The sequence below is a fragment of the Pongo pygmaeus genome, chromosome 16, assembly GCF_028885625.2.
Source record: "Pongo pygmaeus isolate AG05252 chromosome 16, NHGRI_mPonPyg2-v2.0_pri, whole genome shotgun sequence".
Lineage (NCBI taxonomy): Eukaryota > Metazoa > Chordata > Mammalia > Primates > Hominidae > Pongo > Pongo pygmaeus.
Genome location: NC_072389.2, coordinates 64,212,327 through 64,233,408, shown reverse-complemented (window position 1 = coordinate 64,233,408; position 21,082 = coordinate 64,212,327). Strand labels below are relative to the sequence as shown.

The 21,082-nt window shown below is 39.1% G+C and overlaps 1 protein-coding gene across 2 annotated transcripts in view; it reads right to left on the bottom strand.

Annotated features, from left to right (window-relative positions):
- Window positions 1–21,082, bottom strand: part of MINDY2 (MINDY lysine 48 deubiquitinase 2) — a 91,981-nt gene that overhangs the window by 20,524 nt on the left and 50,375 nt on the right. For both annotated transcript variants that reach the window (XM_054451244.2, XM_054451245.2), the window contains exons 5-6: window positions 18,063–18,165; window positions 9,699–9,841 (exon numbers count right to left, since the gene is read on the bottom strand). In XM_054451244.2, the coding sequence (XP_054307219.1) occupies window positions 9,699–9,841; window positions 18,063–18,165 (246 nt within the window). The remainder of the gene's footprint in view (window positions 1–9,698; window positions 9,842–18,062; window positions 18,166–21,082) is intronic.

Genomic DNA, 21,082 nt, shown 5'->3' with positions numbered 1-21,082 from the left:
GATCACCTGAGGTCAGGAGTTCGAGACCAGCCTGACGAACATGGTGAAACTGTGTCTCTACTAAAAGTACAAAATTAGCCAAACATGGTGGCATGCACCTGTAATCCCAGCTACTTGGGAGGCTGAGGCAGGAAAATTGCTTGAACCTGGGAGGCAGAGGTTGCAATGAGCCAAGATCACACCATCGCACTCCAGGCAGGGCAACAAGAGTGAAACTCTGTCTCAAAAAAAAAAAAAAGCATATTATCTTCATAGAATCATGAGCCTTCCAAAGTGCTGCGATTACAGCCACAAGCCACTGTATCTGGCCCCCAAAATTGAAATTATTTATAAGAAAATCATGAGGCTGGCTCAGTGCAGTGGCTCATGCCTGTAATCCCAGCACTTTGGGAGGTGAGGTGGGTGGATCACTTGAGGTCATGAGTTCAAGACCAGCCTGGTCAACATGGTGAAACTCTGTCTCTACTAAAAATACAAAAAATTAGCCGGACATGGTGGTGTGCGCCTATAATCCCAGCTACTCAGGAGTCTGAAGCATGAAAATCTCTTGAACCTGGGAGGCGGAGGTTGCAGTGAGCCAAGATCATGCCACTGCACTCTAGCCTGGGTGACAGAATGAAAGTGTCTCACACACACACACACAAAAAAAACATAAAAAAAAAAAATAGGCCAGGCACGGTGGCTTACGCCTGTAATTCCAGCACTTTGGGAGGCCGAGGCACGCAGATCACGAGGTCAGGAGATCGAGACCATCCTGGCTAACATGGTGAAACCCCATCTCTACTAAAAATACAAAAAAAAAAAAAAAAAAAAAATTAGTTGGGCGTGGTGGCAGGCGCCTGTAGTCCCAGCTACTCAGGAGGCTGAGGCAAGAGAATGGCGTGAACCTGGGAGGCAGAGCTTGTAGTGAGCAGAGATTGTGCCACTGCACTACAGCCTGGGTGACAGAGCGAGACTCCATCTCAAAAAAATAATAATAATAATAATAATAAATAAATAAATAAATAGTGAGGTCAATGTGTATTTTGCAAAGATGATCTGCCCAGTTTAATTGTAGAAGACCAGGTGGATGTACAAGGAAAGAAGTGATATAAATGATAGCAGAAATTGGGGCTATTCCTGTTTGTTGCCAATAGATAGAAGAGGAATAAAAAGTTTAATGAAGGGTTCATGGAGGATGTTATTACAAGTAATAACTAACAGAGATGGATTTTACTTTGCTAATAATGAAAGAAACACAGAGGTATTTTTCCAGAATTTAGCAACAGTAAATCACAAAACTAGGAATGATAAGAGGACTTTCCAACAATAGGAAGTCAATTAATGTCTGTGGTCAGAGAAAATGTCTTGTGCAGTATAAATCACTGTTTGTACTATATTCGTTCGGAAGTGTGAGGTTGATTGGTAGATATTATTCACAAAAAATGGGTCAGTTTGATTAACACATCCATTGTGACCTCATGATGGCAGAAGGCTTTAAAAAGTCTGTAAAGATAAAATCGAGGCTAAACGTGGTGGCTCACGCCTGTAATCCTAGCAGTTTGGGAGGCGGAGGCGGGCAGATTGCCTGAGGTCAGGAGTTTGACACTAGGCTGGGCAATATGGCAAAACCCCATCTCTACTAAAAATACAAAAAATTAGCTGAGCGTGGTGGCACACACCCACAATCCCAGCTACTTGGGAGGCTGAGGCACGAGAACTGCTTGAACCTGGGAGGCGGAGGTTGCAGTGAGCTGAGATTACTCCATTGCACTCCAGCCTGGGAGACAGAGTGAGACTCTGTCTCAAAAAGAAAAAAAAAAAAGATAAAATCAGCTGTGGTAAAAATAAATAAATAGATAAAGATGAAATCATGAAGTTAATAAACAGAATACTTTGTCCAGGTACAGGTTTTAGAAACATCTACATACTTTTCAATGGTTTGCTGTACTGAAACACCACCTATGGTCCTTTAAACACCACTTTGGTGTACAGAGGATCACCAAAAAGCCTAACCCTAGGCTGGGTGCAGTGGCTCACACCTGTAATCCCAGCACTTTGGAAGGCCGAGGTGGGTGGATCATCTGAGGTCAAGAGTTTGAGACCAGCCTGGTCAACATGGTGAAACCCCATTCCTACTAAAAATACAAAAATTAGCTGGATGTGGTGGCAGGCACCTGTAATCCCAGCTACTCGGGGGGCTGAGGGAGGAGAATCACTCGAACCGGGGAGGTGAAGGTTGCAGTAAGCCAAGATTGTGCCATTGCACTCCAGCCTGGACAACAGAGTGAGACTCCATCTCAAAAACAAACAAACAAACAAACAAACAAAACCAGTCTAACTTAACAGAGAATTTGCTCCTGCTTCTATCCAATATCTAGAGATGGGAATTAGAACAGAGATGTAATACTAAACAATACCATTAATAACTAGAAAGCATATATACCTCCCTTCCCCTCTTGTCAAAGTCCACAGCTCAAACATATCTAGAATTCCAAAAGACTCTGGATGACAAAAGATTTTAACACACGCTCAAAAAAAATTAAATAAATAAATAAATATTTTAAAAAAAACTTTTCATATATAGGGTTTAGTAAATTCCTACAGAAATTGGTACAACCAGTAAAGAAACTGGAGGTGACCCTTCCCAGGTAATCATTTTTGTCCTGCCATCATGGACTTTCCCCTGTTGGCCTAGGTCTTGAGATGATAATGATATAACATAATCATGAATACCTGGAAGCATAAAGATCCTCTGAAAAGTCGTAATAAAAATTAGGCCAGGCTCAGTGGCTCACGCCTGTAACCTCAATTCTTTGGGAGGTCAAGGTGGGCACATCACTTGAAGTCAGGGATTTGAGACCAGTCTGGACAACATGGTGCAACCAATCTCTACTAAAAAAAAATAAGCCGGGAGTGGTGGTACCTGCCTGTAATCCCAACTAATTGGGAGGCTGAGGCAGGAGAATTGCTTGAACCTGAGAGGTGGAGGTTGTGGTGAGCTGAGATTGCGCCACTGCACTCCAGTATGGGCAACAGAGTGAGACTCCATCTTAAAAAAAAAAATCCCTAAAAAGTAGCCCCACTAACAGAATAATAGAAGTATAGATATTTATGTCTGATTGCCAGTTTATTATAGACTGGCATTTATTATTATAAGCCCCTAGTTGTAAACACCACTGAAGTAGAAATGTATTCTACCTAGATGTTAAATTTTGTTTGTTGAAAGTATACCTTTTTTGTTTTTTTTTTGAGATGGCGTCTCGCTCTGTCACTCAGGCTGGAGTGCAGTGGCATGATCTTGGTTCACTGCAACCTCCGCCTGCTGGATTCAAGTGATTCTCCTGTCTCAGCCTTCTGAGTAGCTGGCATTACAGGCATGCGTCACCATGCCCAGCTGATTTTTGTATTTTTAGTAGAGACGGGGTTTCACCATGTTAGCCAGGCTGGTCTCGAACTCCTGACCTTAAGTGATCCACCCGCCTTGGCCTCCTAAAGTGCTGGGATTACAGGCGTGAACCACCACACCACACCACACCTGGCCTGAAAGTTTATCTTGAATTCTGTGGGATGAAACGTATTTATGCGATAGATGTTCCAAAGAGAAAGAGTTCACAGGAGTAGAAAGATGGAAAACACGGTGACCATTAAATATAATTTTTCCTTTTTTTTTTTTGAAACAAGGTCTTGCTCTGTCATCCAGGTTGGAGTGCAGTGGCATGATCACAGTTAACTGTAACTTCGATCTCCTGGACTCAAATGATCCTCCCATCTCAGCCTCCCAAAGAGCTGGGACTATGGGCACACACCACCATGCCTGGCTAATTTTTTAAAAGTTTTTTGTACAGACAAGGTCTTACTTCATTGTCCACGCTGGTCTCTAGCTACTGGGCTCAAGCGATCTTCCCACCTCAGCCTCTCGAAGTACTGCAATTACATGTGTGAGCCTGGCTGGTCATTAAATATGAATGCACAAGATGTCCCTCAAAACTCAGGGTTTCTCAAAAGTGAAATGCTAGAAGGCAGTAGGAAGATATGGAAGATGTAATGTAGCTTTAAAAGTAGCCATAGTTTGTTTAAAGAAGGTTTCCTTTTTTTTTTTTTTTTTTTTTTTTTTTTGGTGCCATCATGGCTCACCGCAGCCTCACCCTCCTGGGCTCAGGGCTTAAGTGATCCTCCCACCTCAGCCACCCGAATAACTGGGACTACAGGCGCGTACCAACACACTGGCTAACTTTCAAAATTATTTGTTGAGACGGGGTCTTCCTATGTTGTCCAGGCTGGCTTTGAACTCTGGGCCTCAAGCAACTGTCCAGCCTTGGCCTCCCAAAGTGCTAGGATTACACACATGAGACACCATGCCCAGCCTCTATTTTTAAAAATTATTATTTGTGTCCTTATTAAATCACACATTCTCTGGGGCTCAAGTTTATAAAGAGCTACAAACAACTCAGGAATTAGTAGGAGAGAATAATAGTCTTACTGACGAACAGCCTTAATAGAACAAAGGCACAATCCTCTCTCTGCCTTATTCACTTATTAAGCAAATGGACACCATGCTGGAAGAACCCCTTCCCTAAATTTTATTTAGCATTTAGTATTTTAAAAGTATTCCTTTAGGGGTTCTATTCTACACCAACAGCCAAAGTGTTTTAGATTCTGTTGTAAATCAGTTAATCTGTCACTGGGTCAATGAAGAAGACGTGCTTTTGACCCTTATAAAGAATGCAGTCATGTCTGGGTACAGTGGCTCACACCTGTAATCCCAACACTCTGGGAGGTTGAGTTGGGCAGACCGCTTGAGCCCAGGAGCTCAAGACCAGTTTGGGCAACATGGGGATAGTCTGTCTCTAAAAAAAATTTTAAATTGGCCAGGTGTGATGGCGTACACCTGTAGTCCCAGTTGCTTGGGAGGCTGAGCCATGAGGATCGCTTGAACCCAGGAGGCAGAGGTTGCAGTAATCTGAGATTGCACCAGCACACTCAAGCCTGGGTGACAGAGCAAGACCCTGTTTCAGGAAAAAAAAAAAAAAAACACTCACTGGGTACTCTGTCAGAAGTAAAGCAGTGTCTTATCTAAAGACTCAGGATCGGAAAGCTGGTACAATAGGAATATAGGAAACAGAACCAAGAATTATAATGGGGCATAAATAATTGTCCAAATGCCCATAGGATCCCTGGAGAACACAACATTTGGATCATATCAAAATGGAGTTACTCTATCAAATGCAATGCGTGGTCTTTGATTAGATCCTGGTTTGAACAAACCATCCATAAAACTATTTTGGGGACAAGTGGCAAATCTGAATATGGACTAGATTATTAGATATTGAGAATTATATTAGCCACTGCACTCCATCCTGGGTGATGGAGTGAGACCCCACCCTGTCTCAAAAAAAAAAAAAAAAAAAAAAGATTTATAGTTAATTTTGAGATGCAATAGGCCGGGTGCGGTGGCTCACGCCTGTAATCCCAGCACTTTGGGAGGCTGAGGCAGGCAGATCACGAGATCAGGAGATCGAGACCATCCTGGCTAACACGGCGAAACCCCGTCTCTACTAAAAATACAAAAAAATTAGCTGGGCGTGGTGGCAGGCGCCTGTAGTCCCAGCTACTCTGGAGGCTGAGGCAGGAGAATGGCATGAACCTGGGAGGCGGAGCTTGCAGTGAGCTGAGATTGCACCATTGCATTCCAGCCTGGGCGACAGAGCAAGACCCCGTCTCAAAAAACAAAACAAAACAAAACAAAACAAAACACCCAAGACTTTATATGATCTAGTGCCTGGCTATCTATTTAGACTTTCTTCATTCCTTTTATTTGCTATGCTTCAGGTACACTGACTTTCTTTTAATTCCTCAGGAGTCAAGCTCTTTCCTTCCTCAGGGCCTTTGCATACATGTTCTATCTGCTAAGTTAACTCTTTTTTGGCCAACTGATTAAACTAGAAGATTCACTTTTTAGGTATCATTTTATTTTTATTTAATGAACGAATTAATTTATTTACTGAGACAGAGTTTTGTTCTTGTCGCCTAGGCTGGAGTGCAATGGCACATTCTGAGTTCACTGCAACCTCCGCTGCCCAGGTTCAAGCAATTCTCCTGCCTCAGCCTCCCAAGTAGCTGGGATTACAGGCAACCACCACCATGCCCAGTTAAGTTTTGTATTTTTAGTAGAGACGGGGTTTCACCATGTTGGCCAGGCTGGTCTTGAACTCCTGACCTCAGGTGATCCACCCGCCTCCTAAAGTGCTGGGATTACAGGCGTGAGCCACCACACCCAGCCTCAGGTATCATTTTAAATGTGATCTTCTTAAGTAAATCTTTCCTGACACTCCCTAAATTATAAGTCCCGATAAAAGCAACTAAGTTATAAATCCTGATAAAAACACTCACAGCTTATGATATGTATCCTTAACAAAATGTATCTCAATAGAAATAAATTAATAATTATTTGTGTAATTATTTAATATCTGCCCCTTGTCAAACTAGGAGGTCCTTAATAGGCAGAAACCATAGCTGTCTTGCTCATGGCTGTATTCCTACTACTAGTGAGCACCCAGACATGATACATGGTCAATAAATATTTGTTAAATAAACAAATAAATCCTAGACTTGAAAGGTCAGGTTAAGTAAGAAATAAAATGATTTAGTAGCAGTCACCATGTAGCAATAAATCTGATCCTTATGTCCCTTGGCCTTAGATTTCTGAAGAGTATGGATGTATCTGGGCCCACATCTGACATACATCTAGCTAAAATGTTGAAGTTATACAAATGAGCTGTTGCTATAACTAAGATAGGAATGGGAGAGCAAGGGCTTTAAGGGTATTCTTACATAAGCAAACAAATCATTATTTTATACTACTTTGTGTAATTCATTGACTAAAGTGTTGAAAAAAAAATGAAGATGTAATTCACGACTTTAATAAGCCACTTTCATTTAGAAAAAAAAATGACACATTTACATGGAAAGAAAACTGGTAACTAGGTATTAACCAATAAGGGCTAAAAAAAGATGATGTAGCCAATAACAGCTAGATGATGGTTAGACAATTGTACTGTGCCTTAGCTGCACATTAAAATAACCTGAAAAGCACTCAAAATTAATGATGCTCAGATCCCACCTCCAGAGATTCTCATTTAATGGAGTTGGTGGTAGGTTCTCAGGATTGGCAGTTTTAAAAAAGCTTCCCATACAGTTTTAGCATACAATTTGGGTTGAGAACCACTGGTATGAGGAGAGTAGAAGTAGCTTTACTAAAGAGTTAGTATTTGAAATGCTTCTTAAAGGATGGGTAAAATTTGGACAGGCAAAAAGGAATGAGAAGACCTTTCCAAACAGGGATTAAGGAGTGAGATATTGTGGGGAAAAGAGAGATCAGATTGTTACTGTGTCTGTGTAGAAATAAGTAGACCTAGGAGACTCCATTTTGTTCTCTACTAAGAAAAATTCTTCTGCCTTGAGATGCTGTTAATCTGTAACCCTACCCCCAACCCTGTGCGCCCTGAAACATGTGCTGTGTCAACACAGGGTTAAATGGATTAAGGGCTGTGCAGGGTGTGCTTTGTTAAACAAATGCTTGAAGGCAGCATGCTTGTTAAGAGTCATCACTACTCCCTAATCTCAAGTACCCAGAGACACAAAACACTGCAGATGGCTGCAGGGACTTCTGCCTAGGAAAGCCAGGTATTGTCCAAGGTTTCTTCCCATGTGATAGTCTGAAATATGGCCTCGTGGGAAGGGAAAGACCTGACCGTCCCCCAGCCCCACACCCGTAAAGGGTCTGTGCTGAGGAGGATTAGTAAAAGAGGAAGGAATGCCTCTTTGCAGTTGAGATAAGAGGAGGGCTTCTGTCTCTGCTTGTCTCTGGGCAATGGAATGTCTTGGTGTAAAGCCCGATTGTATATTCCATCTACTGAGATGGGGAAAACCGCCTTAGGGTTGGAGGTGGGACATGCTGGCAGCAATACTGCTCCTTAAGGCATTGAGATGTTTATGTATATGCACATCAAAAGCACAGCACTTTTTTCTTTACCTTGTTTATGATGCAGAGACATTTGTTCACGTGTTTACCTTCTGACCTTCTCTCCACTATTATCCTATTATCCTGCCACGCCTGATAATGATCAATAAATACTAAGGGAACTCAGAGGCCAGTGCCGGCGTGGATCCTCCGTATGCTGAACGCCGGTCCCCTGGGCCCCCTTTTTTCTTTCTCTATACTTTGTCTCTGTGTCTCTTTCTTTTCCAAGTCTCTCGTTCCACCTAACGAGAAACACCCACAGGTGTGGAGGGGCAATCCACCCCTTCAAGATATGGCAGTAAAGTGCAGAAATTAGAAGGTATAATGTGTGTATGGGATGGAGGATTATCAGTGAATAGACACCATTTTGGCTGAAGTGAAGTGTTGGCGAACAGAACATATCTTGTATTTTTATCCCCATGCATGAAGTGCTACTGAACATTTTTGGTATATTATTGATGGGATCAGAACAGTATTCTACTGTACTACTGAAGAAATCTACATATAAGTTGACAAACTTCTGAACTAAGTGACAGCTGTAATAACAATAAGAATGGCTATAAGAGATAAAAAGAGTAAAACAGTAAATGTTTTTGACAGAGCCATAAATGGCACAATAGGAAGAATTTAAAGCTTCACATTCTTAACAAATTTAATGTTTGGTCACATTAAAGTTATTAAAGTTTAATAATAGCAAACACTATCATAAAGGCAAATCATCTAAATAAATAAAAAAATTTATTTCTTCTAAATTCCTTTAGCACTGAAATATAAACTTCCATCATTAGATGTCATCCTAGTTCTGACCGCGTGTGGTGCTCACGGTGGGCGATCACCTGAGGTCGGGAGTTTGAGACCAGCCTGACCAACATGGAGAAACCCCGTCTCTACTAAAAACACAAAATTAGCCAGGTGTGGTGGCACATACCTATAACCCCAGGTACTTGGGAGGCTGAGGCAGTAGAATCGCTTGAACCCAAGGCGGAGGTTGCGGTGAGCTGAAATCATGCCATCGTACTCCAGCCTGGGCAACAAGAGTGAAACTCCATCTCAAAAAAGAAAAAAAGAAAAAGAGAAAAAAAAAAAAAAAAAAAAAAGGCTGTGCGTGGTGGCTCACGTCTGTAATCCCAGCACTTTGGGAGGCCGAGGGGGAGGATCACCTGAGGTCGGGAGTTGGAGACCAGCCTGACCAACATGGAGAAACCCCGTCTCTCCTAAAAATACACAAAAATTAGCTGGGCATGGTGGTGCACGCCTGTAATCCCAGCTACTCAGGAAGCTGAGGTAGGAGAATCGCTTGAACCTGGGAGGCAGAGGTTGCAGTGAGCCAAGATCACGCCATTGCACTCCAGCCTGGCCAACAAGAGCGAAATTCCATTTCAAAAAAAAAAAAAGGAAGTCTTCCTAGTTCTATCTCTAGGGTTTTTTTTTTTTTCTCAGAAAGAAAATAATAAAATACTTATTGCAAAGATCTGTGAAAAAGAACTTGAGAATTAAAAAACAAAAAGTGATTTGAGGTAACACTTCAATTATTAATCCATCCCATCCTTAAGAAGTACTGTATTTAATAATTACCTTCATAATTTGATGGTTAAGAAATATTATGCTAAAATCTTTATAAGCAGATCAAAAGACATCTCTAAATCAAGCTCCTTTGATTTAGAATCACGATTAAATAGCTATTTCTATATCATACCTTGTATTTGGTCATGGTGCTAAAATGATTATTCCGAAAGAACACACAAAGTTCTCCTTCCTGAACCGTTGAAGTTAGTTCACATAATCCATGGTATGTCAGTTGAGTGGCTGTGTTATTTAGAAACTGCTCAGCTACAAAGCCTATAGAACCAATGCATAACATTAGATAGAAGAATAATTTCAAAATTAAAAAGTTATTCTTTTTCTATTTAAAGTGTGTTCCAAGTATGGAAAAAGGCCAATCATTGTAATACTTTCCCTACTACTTTATGATGGCTCCAAATGGGACATTTGTGTTTTTAATTTTGCAATGAAATATGTGTACACAGACATTCCTATCCTAAATAGTTATGTGAAATTCTTTTTTATAAACAAATGCATTTACTTATACTTCACCTACTATTACAAAGGATTTCATGCAGGTTGCAGTAAAAAAGCAGACGCAATAAAACTAAAAGCCATCAAAGCAAGTAAAAAGACAGGTGTCAGGCAATTTTAAAAACGGGTGGGAAAGAAAAATGTCAGTCAACAGCTACCTCTCCAATAGCAAGGTGTTTTCAAATTAAAAGTAGCCGTAATAAATTGAGTAGCTTAAGATTTCACAAAAATCCTAGATAATTCTTAAGTTGTAAACTTCTCAATTCTTGCTTTAAAACTGAAAGTAGGCATAAGGCTGAACAGAAAGCCGTGGGATAAATGATGCCATTTTTAATGGCTTTTTATGCCATTTTTATGCTAATCTCCTCCAACATATGCCACTCTTGTAGATGTATCAAGTTCGGAAATAGATATTATGGCTTTTGTTTTTGAAATACAATAGAATATACAGAAGTGATCTGGGGTATAATTTAAAACATATATATATATAAACGTGTGTATATATATATGTGTGTGTATATATGTGTGTATATATGTGTATATATCTGTATATATACACATATATATGTATGTGTGTATGTATATATATATATACATACACACACACAACTGATCTTCATATACACAATTGATCCTCATTGCAAGTTCATATCTGCAAGTTCATCTAACTGGCTAAAATTTATTTAGAACCCCCAAATCAATACTTGCAGCATTTTCATGCTTGTTTGTGGACATGTTAAGACTGGTGAAAATTCTGAGTGGCCCAATGTGCAAATTCCCAGCTGAGGTCAAACAAGGCAACATTCTGCCTTCTTGCTTCAGCTCTCTCGCATACCGTAAACAAGTGTCCCTTTCATGGTCTATTTAGTGCCATGTTTTTCACATTTTTATGCTTTCTGTTGGTGATTTTGCTGTTTCAAACAGCATCCACGCATAATGCCGAAGTGCTGGCTACTATTCAGTAAACAAAGGCTGTGATGTGCCTTATAGAGAAAATACATGTGCTAGATAGGTTTCATTCAGGCATGAGTTATACAGGTTGAGTATCACTTATCTAAAATGCCTGAGATCAGAAGTGTTTCGGGTGTGGATTCTTTTGGATTTTGGAACGTTTGCATTATACTTATCAGCTGAGCATCCCTAATCTGAAAATGAGAAATCTGAAATCCTCCAATGAGCATTTCCTGTGAGCGTCATGTTGGTGTTTAGATTTTGAAGCATTTGGATTTTGGATTTTCAGATTAGGGATATTCTATCTGTAGTGCTGTTGGCTGTGAGTTTGACGCTAGTGAATCAACAGTGTATATTAAATAAGGTGTGTTTAACAGAAACACACATAAAACAAGTTTATGTACTGATCAGCTGATGAAAATGTTACCAAACGCTCCTTGAAAACTAACTCATATTTATGCTAGGGACAGTGGTTCAGCATTCACTAATTCAGTGTTCATAGTAACTTTATAGAACATAGCTACCACAAACAATGAGAATCAACTGTATACGTATTTTTTAAACTTGTATTTCTCTTCTTCTTTCCCTCCTTCCTTTTGGAGTAAGGAGAGATGTCTCGGAAGCAATGGGGGAGGAGGGAAGGGAATGCCCTAAAAAGTTTCATAAGTGATCTGAGAGATATAGATATAGGGACTAAAGATAAATCTGTGGTATGAAACTAACACTTCAACAATAAATTGAAAAGAAAACTTGGTAGTGCCAGAAGCAGATAACATAGGTTTATTCCACTCCCTCGACATCCCTTAGTGTCAAACCATAGTACTTCAAGCTACAAAGTGGTTGTAAAAAGTTACCAAACTATAATTATCACACTATTGCAAGGACTTTGTTATGATAGAAGAAGTACAAAAATTATAAAGAGGTCTACAGCCAAAAGAAATTCATTGAATACTTGCAACTTCTTGGGTATGCCTGTGCTGAAAAGTACCACTGCTGTCTGTAATATCTGTATTACTAAATGTTCCCTTCAGAAAGATGTTTTTAAAAGCCCCTTCCATACCTTACTCACACAATATCCTCTCCACAGATCCCTTTCAAAAAGACACAGAAATTCAGTGGTGATATAGCACATTACTTTCATGTTAATGTGAAATTCAAAAATTCAACATTAGAAAGGTCTTTCTCAGCTACTTCTTTTTACAGAATAGGACATAGGCTCAGAGAGAATAAGTGACTTGCCCAAGGACATCAAACTAGTTATGGCAAAGTGAAGACTGTAACCTAGGAGAATTATTATGGATATTAAGTTTTAAAATTTATTGCAGATGAGTATTATAAATGCCACTTGAATTATATCTCTCCCAAAACCATAAAGCATAGCTTATTAAGAACTAGAAAAAACCATGTTTCGTAATTCTCCTGTCATCTCTTAAACAGTGGTTTTAGTGGAAAAGGCTAATCTAGTTTTAAATTTTTATAATTAATTAGCCTTTATTGAAAAGGTCAATCTAGTTTCAACTTTTTACAACTATTTAAATAAATTTTGGAAAATAACTCTAAGTGTTACACAGCAGTTCATTTATCTGTAAACTTACCAGAGAATCATTATAACGCTCAAAGAGGTGTTACTGATTCAAATAATCCACAGTTTACTTATAACAACATTGAATCTCAATTTTATTGTTATTGTTATTGATGATACTAAAGGTAAAAAAAACTTAATATAATGATAATAAAGTATTATTCATGAAAATAAATTTAAATTAAGCCTTATTTTCCTGAGAAGATTACTATATTTGAAAATATTTCTTACATTCAGAAATTTAAGGCTGGGTGCGGTGGCTCATGCCTGTAATCCCGGCACTTTGGAAGGCGGGCGGATCATGAGGTCAGGAGATCGAGACCATCCTGACTTACCCAGTGAAACCCCATCTCTACTAAAAATACAAAAAAGTTAGCCAGGCGTGGTGGCAGGCACCTGTAGTCCCAGCTATTTGGGAGGCTGAGGCAGGAGAATGGGAGGCTGAGGCAGGAGAATGGCGTGAACTGGGAGGTGGAGCTTTCAGTGAGCCGAGATTGCACCACTGCACTCCAGCCTGGGTGACAGAGCGAGACTCCATCTCAAAAAAAAAAAAAAAAAATTCAATAATAAATTAGTTCATTAAACTGTTTTCCTCTGTTACTGGACAGTTATTAGAGAACATGAAAGTGATGAATGCCTTAAAGATGGTAAAGTTACAGAGGTAATATAATTAGGTAAAAAGGAATAGAAAGTAGAAATAGGAAGGAAGGAAACTTGATTTATTTAAAAATGTTGCCTAGATGGGGTCCTGTCTGAGATTTGTGTTCAAATTTAAGCTTAGTGAGAACTTAACTTGTCACTGTGACAGCTTTAAACAATCTAATTTTTAAGAATTTAATCTACATTTAAGTTTCAAAGATCAAATACATTATATTAATGTATTTTTTCCTCAAAAGGATGGGCAAAACAATTTATTTTAATGACAAATGCCCAGATTTTACTTGAAAAGATAAAAGCTCATATGATTTTTTTTTTTTTCTTTTGAGATGGAGTCTCACACCGTTTCTAGACTGCAGTGCAGTGGCGCTATCTCGGCTCACTGCACACCCGGCTAATTTTTTGTATTTTTAGTAGAGACAGGGTCTCACCATGTTGGCCAGGCTGGTCTCGAACTCCTGACCTCAGGTGATCTACCCACCTCGGTCTCCCAAAGTGCTGGGATTACAGGCATGAGCCACTGCGCCCAGCCCACTCATATGATTTGATTCCAGGAGTGCAGTAGGGAGCCCAGAACATTTCACTGTGCCAAAAAATAAGTGCTCAAGTAAAGGTGAGGAGATACAAAAGAACACAAGACCCAACTTGAGGGCATCCCACTGGCCATATCATATTTAGAACAATTAAAGCATCAAAAAGAATAATGATAATGGATTATAATACACTGAATAGGCCAGGCACGGTGGCTCATGCCTGTAATCCCAGCACTTTGGGAGGCTGAGGCGGGCGAATCACGAGTTCAGGAGATCGAGACCACGGTGAAACCCCGTCTCTACTAAAAATACAAAAAAATTAGCTGGGCGTGGTGGCGGGCGCCTGTAGTCCCAGCTACTCGGGAGGCTGAGGCAAGAGAATGGCGTGAACCCGGAAGGCGGAGCTTGCAGTGAGCCGAGATCGTGCCACTGCACTCCAGCCTCCAGTCTGGGCAGCTGAGCAAGACTGTCTCAAAACAAACAAACAAACAAACACCACACACACAAACAAACAAAAAAAACCAGTCCTGAGAGTATCTGGAAGTAAATGAATAGCTATGGTGAAGTCTGGCTGCTGGTACTGCGCTTTTTTTTAAACTTGCTGATTTTTGCTGCCATGAAAAATCAGCATAATCACAACCAGATTCAAAAAGGTATTGTTTCTATTCATCACTGTACTGGAAAAGAAGTAGAAAATAAAAAAGGTATTGACACCCAAAAGCAGTGTATTCTACAATTAAGTATTCTATGTAAAGTAAAAGTTCTGTACCTTTACTTATAAGGCATTAGAATCAAGGAAAGCGAATGTTATCTAAAAGAAGTTGAAAGAACACCTAACTCTATTTGATTATTTGCTAAATAACATTTCTTTTCCCTTAAAAAGGAATGTTAGTGAATGTATTTCTTATTCCCCATACCTTGATAGGAAATAAAATGTTTGCATTTTTAAAAAGTTATCACCTGTGACCAAAACTTATTTTTTAATAAAGATTAGAAATAAGTTGGCTTTGAGGTATTTTATTGATTTAAAGGGAAAGCTACAATTGCAGGCTAAATAAAAAAAGAAAGCAGATTACTTCAACTGAACATCACTCAACATAATATGATATGATGGGCTGGGCGAGGTGGCTTATGCCTGTAGTCGCAGCACTTTGGGAGGTTGAGGCTGGCGGATCACCTGAGGTCAGGAGTTCGAGACCAGCCTGGCCAACATGGTGAAATCTCATCTCTACTAAAAATACAAAAAATTAGTCGGGCATGGTGGCACATGCCTGTAGTCCCAGCTACTCCAGAGGCTGAGGCAGGAGAATTGCTTGAATCCACGGGGCAGAGGTTACAGTGAGCTGAGATCGTGCCACTACACTCCAGCCTGGGTGACAGAGCAAGACTGTCTCCCAAAAAAAAAAAAAAGATAATATGATGAAGAAAAATGATGAAGGAAAGCTAATTGCTGCAAAGTAAGTAAAAATTTCTATTATGGTCTTTTATTTTCCATGATTTCTTAGTGTCTTATACAAGTAACCATTGGAGTTAAGTAATTATTTCAAATGAACTACAAATTTGTAGTTACTTATGAACAAAAATCCAGTTTAGCTTTTTAATTATGCTAAATGACACATATAATTATTCTTTAATATAGAAATCTGGTATACAGAATTTCACCATTATGAAATTTATATATCAAGGAAGTAATAAATATGCCCAGCAGATATTTCCTAAAAATTCTATACCATTTTAGAAGGTTTCTTTGCTTTTACCATGATGTTCTTCCTAAATTATCAATAACACATATATTAACTATAGTTTTTCATTATCCTGAGGAATCAATGTCAGAGAAATAATAATATTTGTGACATCAGGTTAAGGAAAAAGTAGTGAAGGAACTGACTTTTTTGTTCATTTTGTTAATTATTATAGTACTAAGTCCTACCCTTACTGTATTTGTAGCCAGAACTGGGAAAGATGTTAACAGTGTTTCACATAGCTTCATACTCCATAAGTCAGTTTATCCCAGTATTAATTCTTGGCTAGCATTCTGTCTGTTACCACTTTCTGAATCCTATTTTTCCTTCAAGTACTACTGAATAGCATACTCTAGTATATTGGACATTACTGAAAAAGAAGGATTCCGTAGATAGACATTTTAAAAATAGGAGCTTCTTTTTAGTAATCTATGGTAATGAGAGCTTGTATTGGAATGCAAACTTCTAGTGAGTGAAATTTTTTTCCCCATACATTCTAGCTCATTGAGAAGGAATTTTGTTAATTGAGAGAATATACTTTTGTAACAGTTTTTGTTGCTTCTTTCTCTCCTAAAATTTGAACACTGCTGCCTCATGCTGTAACAAAAGAGTTGTGAGACAAATCAATGATCAACGACTCTATACTGTTTTTTGTTTTGTTTTGTTTTGTTTTTGAGACAGATTCTGTTCTGTCGCCCAGGCTGGAGTGTAGTGGCATGATCTTGGCTCACTGCAACCTTGACCTCCTGGGCTCAAGTGATCCTTCAGCCTGAGCCTCCCAAGTACGTGGAGCTACAGGTGCCTGGCTATTTTTTTATTTTTATTTTTTAGAGATGGGATCTTGCTACATTGCCCAGGCTAGTCTCAAACTCGTGGGCTCAAGCAATCCTCCTGCCTCAGCCTCCCAAAGTGCTGGGATTACAGGTGTGGGCCACAATGTCCAGCCTGTCCCTGTATCTTTATATGTTTACTGCAAGTAGAAGAATAGCATAAACCTCCCAGCTTGACCAACATGACAAAATCCCATCTCTACTAAAAATACAAAATTAGTGCATGCCCATAATCCCAGCTACTCGGGAGGCTGAGGAAGGAGAATGGCTTCATCCCGGGAGGTGGAGGTTGCAGTGAGCTGAGATCGCGCCATTGCACTCCAGCCTGGGCAACAAGAGTGAAACTCCGTATCAAAAAAAAAGAAGAAAAAAAAAAAAGATTAGGATAAACCTTAACTAAAATACTATGCATTTTCTTCTTATTTTCCTCTTTTGCAAAAATGTGTTAAACTTCTGGATAATTAAGAAATGTAATTAGTTGGGTTCTGATTAATATAGATGGAATTCATGTACATATCTTTTATATGCTCATATGCTCTTGTAGTCGTTAGTTTTAATTCTTAAAAATGTGATAATTGTAATAAACTTTTATTATATCTTATGTAAAATAATTGTGTGTCTGAGAAACTAAAACTCATGCCCTACTTCTCACGATTTCTCTTTCTCTTTTGTTTCCCTTTCACAGATAGAAGAATTATAGCCTCAGTATTTATGTATATTTTTGAAAGAGTAAAGTGAGGACTGAGAAGGTATATCTACATGCTATGCCTTTTGATAGCATTCTGTTTCAAATCTCCTTTTCTCATCATTGACTGGAACACAGTTGAAAAAATATTAAACTGATTTTGTGATGATGAATTTAGGAATTCCAGTTAGCTAAGGATTAGGAAAACTGATTTTCAGAGGCATACTCTGATCCAGAATGGGGCTTTAATATTGTATTATACTGAAATATAAGGCAGAGATCTACTAAAATCTAGAGTACTTGAGCACCATAATACTCATCTCAGTCAGTTGAAGTATTCAGGATCAATGATAAAGTCCATTCAGTACTCCTAAATAATAAACCTTTTTTAAGAAAGTAATTATCAGTAACCTCTGGGTACCTGACCATACCAAAGTTAGCAAGTTGTCCAAAAATTTTTAATAGAATCCAGGCCTGATTTTACAAGTTAAATGAAAAAGAGTTCTAGGAAAAACCTTTCATTGGCACCTTTATGAATGATTACTTCTTCTTCTTCTTTCTTTTTTTTTTTTGATACAGAGTCACTCTGTTGCCCAGGGTGGAGTACAGCGGCAAGATCTCGGCTCACTGCAACCTCCGCCTCCTGGGTTCAAGCGATTCTTCTGCCTCAGCCTCCTGAGTAGCTGGGATTATGGGCATGCAACACCATGGCCAGCTAATTTTTTGTTGTATTTTTAGTAGACATGTGGTTTCATCATGTTGGCCAGTCTGATCGTGAACTCCTGTCCTCAGGTGATCTGCCTGCCTTGGCCTCTCAAAGTGCTGGGATTACAGGCGTGAGCCACCATGCCCAGCCTATGGATGGTTACTTCTTAAAATTCATACAAGTAATATAACATGTGTTTTTTAGAAGTCTTATTTAAGAAATTTGAAAGATATTAAGTTATAAGAAAAATTATCTTGCCAAGAATTTCAAAAGTCAGGAAATAGCAGCACTCACCCACCTTCACTAACCAGCTCACTATTGTCTGACTGTTTACAAGAGATGATCTTCTCCACTAGTTGGTTGTAGCTGCAGTTACCAACAGCTTTTACAATGTCATCAATCTAGAAAACAAATGACTGTCTCACTAATCATGGTAAGATTAGGAACAAAACAAAAGAAAGCCATAACACTCTTTAGAATTTTATTCTAATATAATACTAAATATAAAACTATTCTTTACGAAAAACAAAATCAGCACTAAAATCAACACCCAACAGTTTTCAAGTTTGTTTACAGCTCAGTATGACACATTATGAAAAATACTGCAGTTGTATTATTTTAATTATGCAAAAAAAGATTAAATGGGATTATTACATGCAACTTTATTTCTTAAGGTCATAAACATGTATTTAAGTGATCAAAATAAAACATAAACTATTCCAGAAGAAAAAATAAGAACATATCCATTTTTTTCTCCCGGCGTAAAGTATCAAGCAACAGTTTTTTGTTTTTTTTTTTAACTAAAAAACAAATGTTGCACATTTAAAGCAAGGCAACTTTAAATATGTTAATTTATAGGATTAATAAAATTATTCCATTTTATTACTTATTTCCTAGAAAAGTATAGTGGAGATACGAGTAGAGATAACTAATGTTATTTTCCTGAAGAAAAGTTAATATATGTTAATCGGGGACGGGATATGTGTCATGATTCTTATTTAATCTTTGTTTTAGAGGTACAGCAGTAGAGTAAATTTAAACTTTTAAGCTATAGGAAAATAAAATTGGGCTTCCCTACTCTCTCCATTACACTTTGCTTTGACTATAGAAGAAAAAGAGGTTTCTACTGTCTAAACAACTTATATAGTTGCCTTTCCATACATAAAAATATATTTATATTTATTTATAAATTATTTATGTGTATTGCTGTATTAGTAAGTTATATACCTAATAAAACAAATACAAATTTTAGAATTACATAAATAAAAATAACAGGGCCAATGTTTTCTTCCTACATTCAAATGATCACCTTGAAGACTTACTCTTTGAATACCACAGGTCTCAACATATATCTGCACAATACTCACAGCAGTGGTTTTCAAACTTGGGGAGCTTGTTAAAAAGATGTAAAAGAATTTCAGGCTCAATTGTCTAAGTTTTCATTCCACTGCCCAGGTGATTCCGATGCATAGCAAAGTTTGAGAACCACCATTGTAGGCTGTAATTTATTTTCCTTGTTTATGAAAAAGTCTACAATACTAAAAGCCTCTTAACTCATACAACTGGAACTGATGATTGGTTGAGTAAACAATCAGTTAATTCAAAAAGTCACAGCAGGAAACTGTGGAAAATGTTTACAGGCATAAATATCTTAAACATTGTTTTTTTTTTGAGATGGAGTCTCACTCTGTTGCCCAAGCTGGAGTGCAGTGGTGTGACCTTGGCTCACTGCAACCTCCGCCTCCTGGGTTCAAATGATTCTCCTGCCTCAGCCTCCTGAGTAGCAGGGATTACAGGCGCCCGCCACCACACTTGACTAATTTTTGTTTGTTTGTTTTGAGACGGAGTCTCACTCTGTCACCAGGCTGGAGTGCACTGACACAATCTTGGCTCACTGCAACCTCTGCCTCCCGGGTTCAAGCGATTCTCCTGCCTCAGCCTCCCTAGTAGCTGGGACTACAGGTGCATGCCACCATGCCCAACTAATTTTTGTATTTTTAGTAGAGTTGGGGTTTCACTATGTTGGCCAGGATGGTCTTGAACTCCTGACCTCAAGTACTCTGCCTGCCTCAGTCTCCCAAAGTGGTGGGATCACAGGTGTGAGCCACTGTGCCTGGCCCATATCTTAAACATTTCACATTAACTTAAAACACAGAAATGTATTCAATCGTCAGTCTTTTGATGCAGAGCCAAATCCTTTTCTTTGTGAGAGGATCCTTGGGATAAGATTCTATGTACACTGCACAAAAAAACATCTATGAGTTCCAGCTTTGATTTATGTAAAATGAGAAGTTAGACCCTTAAGAAACAATTTGAGGGCACAATCTCTTCAGATGTTATTTTCCTCAACACCTTTACTTTATAGTGCTTTTCATTAGTGACTAAAGTTCAGTAAGTCTTTTCAAATAATCTGAATTTTCAATTCTAAGAAATCCACAAAAATACAGCTACACTAAGTTGGGTGTGGTGGCTCACACCAGTAATGCAAACAATTTAGGAGGCTGAGGCAGGAGGGTATCTTGAGGCCGGGAGTTCAAGACCAGTCTGAGCAACACAGGAAAACTCCTGTCTCTAAAAATAAAATAAAAATATTTTTGAGATTTTTTTCTTACTCTGTCTCCCACGCTCTGTCACCCACTCTGGAGTGCAGTGGTGTGATCTGGGTCTCACTGAGTCACTCTCGCTGGAATGCAGTGGCGTGATCACAGCCCACTGCAGCCTCGACCTCCCAGGCTCAAGCAATCCTTCCACCTCAGCCTCCTGCATAGCTGGGACTACAGGCACACGCCACCACATCCAGCTAATTTTAAAATTTTTTGTAGAGACAGGTCTCATTATGTTGTCCAGGCTGGTCTCAAACTCCTGGGCTCAAGCAATTCTCCCATCTTGGTCTTTCAAAATGTTGGGATTACAGGCGTTAGCCACCATGCAAGGCCTCTAAAAAAATTTTTTTTTTTTTTAATTAGCTGGACATGGTGGCGCACGTCCACAGTCCCAGCTATTCAAGAGGCTGAGGAAAGGATCGCTTGAGTCCAGGAGTTCAAGGCTGCAATGAGCTATGATCATGCTACTACACATCAGCCTGGGCAATGCGGCAAGACACTGTCTCTAAAACAAAACAAAACCCCCCAAAACCCAACTACAATAATAAACACAAGATCAATAGGCTGGGCACGGTGGTCCATGCCTGTAATCCCAGCACTTTGGGAAGCTGAGGCTGGCAGATCACCTGAGGTCAGCAGTTCCAGACCCGCCTGGCCAACATGATGAAACCCCATCTCTACGAAAAATACAAAAAATTAGCCAGGTGTGGTGGTG